Here is a 2,500-nt window from a genome sequence, read left to right on the forward strand (position 1 = left end):
TACGCCTCGCGCGTGCAGATGGCCAGAGCGAGCACGTTTACCTGCACACGGTGAATGAGAAAGATGCAGATCACGTGACGTCCAGCTCATATTTTACCCCCAAAATCATTCCTGTGGCTCTAGCAGCGACACTAAAGTCATGGGTTCGATTCCCAGAGAATGCATGAACTGATAAAAGGCCTTGAAATGCAATGCAAGTCTTAATCTTAAAATCAATGTGTGTGAAAGAATACATTTAAAGAAAAAATTAAGACAAAAAAAGTAGAGAAATGAAAAGACTATGGCACATCTTCAAATGATTATCAATGCAAACTCGCTCAGAATGCAATGCATTATCTTCCACATAAGCAAAAAGAAATAAAAAATGGAAGACTGGCAATTAATTTCTCCTTCATGTTTCCTGGACCGGAGTGCAGTGTCTGACCAGTGTCTTCACTCTCATGCATGCATTCGGCAGATGCTTTCATCCAAAGTGAGTTACGATGCTTTTAATCAGTTCATGGTTGAGCTGGGAGTCGAGGCCTTGACCCAGAGCCATGCGCTCCCCGTTCTGAGCCGCTCACACGCAGTGAACAATTAAATAAAGTGGTTTATAAGTGCCCACATCCATCCATTTAAAGAAGTGTTGACCTTCATCCTTCCCTCACGGGTCAAAATGACCCGAAGCCTTAAAATTATACTTCTTTTTTTGTTTTTGTCCAGAAAGCTAATTTCATTTCATTTTGATAATATTTTTGCATTTTTTAATGCACTTTTTGGGAGATTTTTTATATTTTTTTATTTTTATTTTTCATTTAAATTACTAAATTTGATCAATAAATAATAAATAAATCATAATTTAAGCACATATTCCTCACATTCTCTCAAGTTAAATTCAAAATAACTCAATTTCATGCATAACCCTTTTAATTCAGCTCAAAATATTCGTCAGCGTTCTTCAACGCGTTTCTTGTGTTCACACCCAAGCGATTTTCGCTGAAGATGAGCCGAGTGAACATGCAAATTAATTCCCTGACATTAGATGGCGCTTAATGTGAAACAGAAATACCCCGCGTAGTCGCTGGCACGTTTGTCATATAGTTCTTTATGTTCCGACACCAACGAGACCAACAGCTCTACATTCATCTCGTCTGGCATCTTCCTCGTCTTATTTCTTCCCGGCAGTGTAGACGCTATACTTGGCGTATATCTTCTTCACCGTTACGTTACGCTCGGCAAGACCGTTTTGTGTTTGAGCGCCCCCAAGTTGTGTTTTACTGTAACTTCAGAAGCTCTAGACATGTGAGCAAAAGCGCCAATCTCATTGGTCGGATAGTTTTTTACGCGGCGCGTCAAACCAAAAAAACGAACCTGAGGCGTTTTTTTAAAAATGACGCTTTTACGCGTCGGTGTGCACACTCACATTGGCGCAAGGCGTCACGAGGCGTTAAACGTCGGCGAATATCGCGCGCGAAATTCGTCCCGGTGTGAACAGGCCTTAAAGGGTTCCCCCTGATGAACACACACTTTTTTTTTTTACATTTAAATGTTTCAGGTCAAAATGACCCGAGGGAAGGATGAGGTTTAAAGCCAGTGGAAGAGGCGAGCAGAAATTATGGATAAAAGCAGCACTATTCTAATGTGTGTGTGTGTGTGTGTGTGTGTGTATGTGTGTGTGTACTACAGTCTTGAGTGTCACATGATCCTTCAGAAATCAAGGGCTGTAAACGATTAATCGCGATTAATCAAATGCAAAATAAAAGTTTGTGTTTACATAATATATGCATATATTATATTATTATTTTGTATATATAAATACACACACGCATGTATACATTTAAGATTTTTTATTATTATTTATATTTACAATAATTATATTTATATATAATATAAATCATATAAAATATATATGCAGTATATAAATGCAAATATATACATGCATGTGTGTGTATTTATATATACAAAATAATTATATACAATACACACACATATATTATTATGTAAACACAAACTTTTATTTTGGATTCGATTAATCGCGATTAATCGTTTACGCTGCTCAAGAAACATTATGATTATTATCAGTGTTGAAAATAGTTGTGCTGCTTCATAATTTGTGGAAACTGTGATATTATAAATGTCTTTACTGTCACTTCTGATCATTTAATGTGTACTATGTTCATACTTTTCCCTTCTACACCCGCTTCTCTTTTTTAAACACATTCAATCCGTCCTCTGTCCGACTGCGGTCCGGTAATATCACTGATACTCGCCTCGATCATGTTCCTCCAGCCGTCGGTGCTTCCGCTGAGCAGCGGCTCGTTGTGAGCCAGACCGGCGTTGTTAATACACACGTCCACTCCCTGATGCAGCGTCTTGATGGCGGAGAACATGGACAGAATCTCGTCCTCGTTGCACAGGTCACACTTATACGGGATCAGGGTGCCAGTGTATCCCGCGCTCTGACACTCCGCTGCCAACTTCTGCAAGACAAGAGCAGAGAACCGTCAGAACCTTTTCCTCC

At 39.2% G+C, this 2,500-nt stretch overlaps 1 protein-coding gene across 2 annotated transcripts in view; it reads right to left on the minus strand.

The window, feature by feature from the left end:
- The window catches only part of dhrs11a (dehydrogenase/reductase 11a), a 34,162-nt gene that overhangs the window by 6,267 nt on the left and 25,395 nt on the right, over positions 1-2,500 (minus strand). For both annotated transcript variants that reach the window (XM_079607205.1, XM_079607206.1), the window contains exons 2-3: positions 2,250-2,459; positions 1-41 (exon numbers count right to left, since the gene is read on the minus strand). The exon at positions 1-41 is cut by the window's left edge and continues 54 nt beyond it. In XM_079607205.1, coding sequence (XP_079463331.1) covers positions 1-41; positions 2,250-2,459 — 251 coding nt within the window. The remainder of the gene's footprint in view (positions 42-2,249; positions 2,460-2,500) is intronic.

This window comes from Phoxinus phoxinus (genome assembly GCF_949152265.1).
Source record: "Phoxinus phoxinus genome assembly, chromosome: 3".
Lineage (NCBI taxonomy): Eukaryota > Metazoa > Chordata > Actinopteri > Cypriniformes > Leuciscidae > Phoxinus > Phoxinus phoxinus.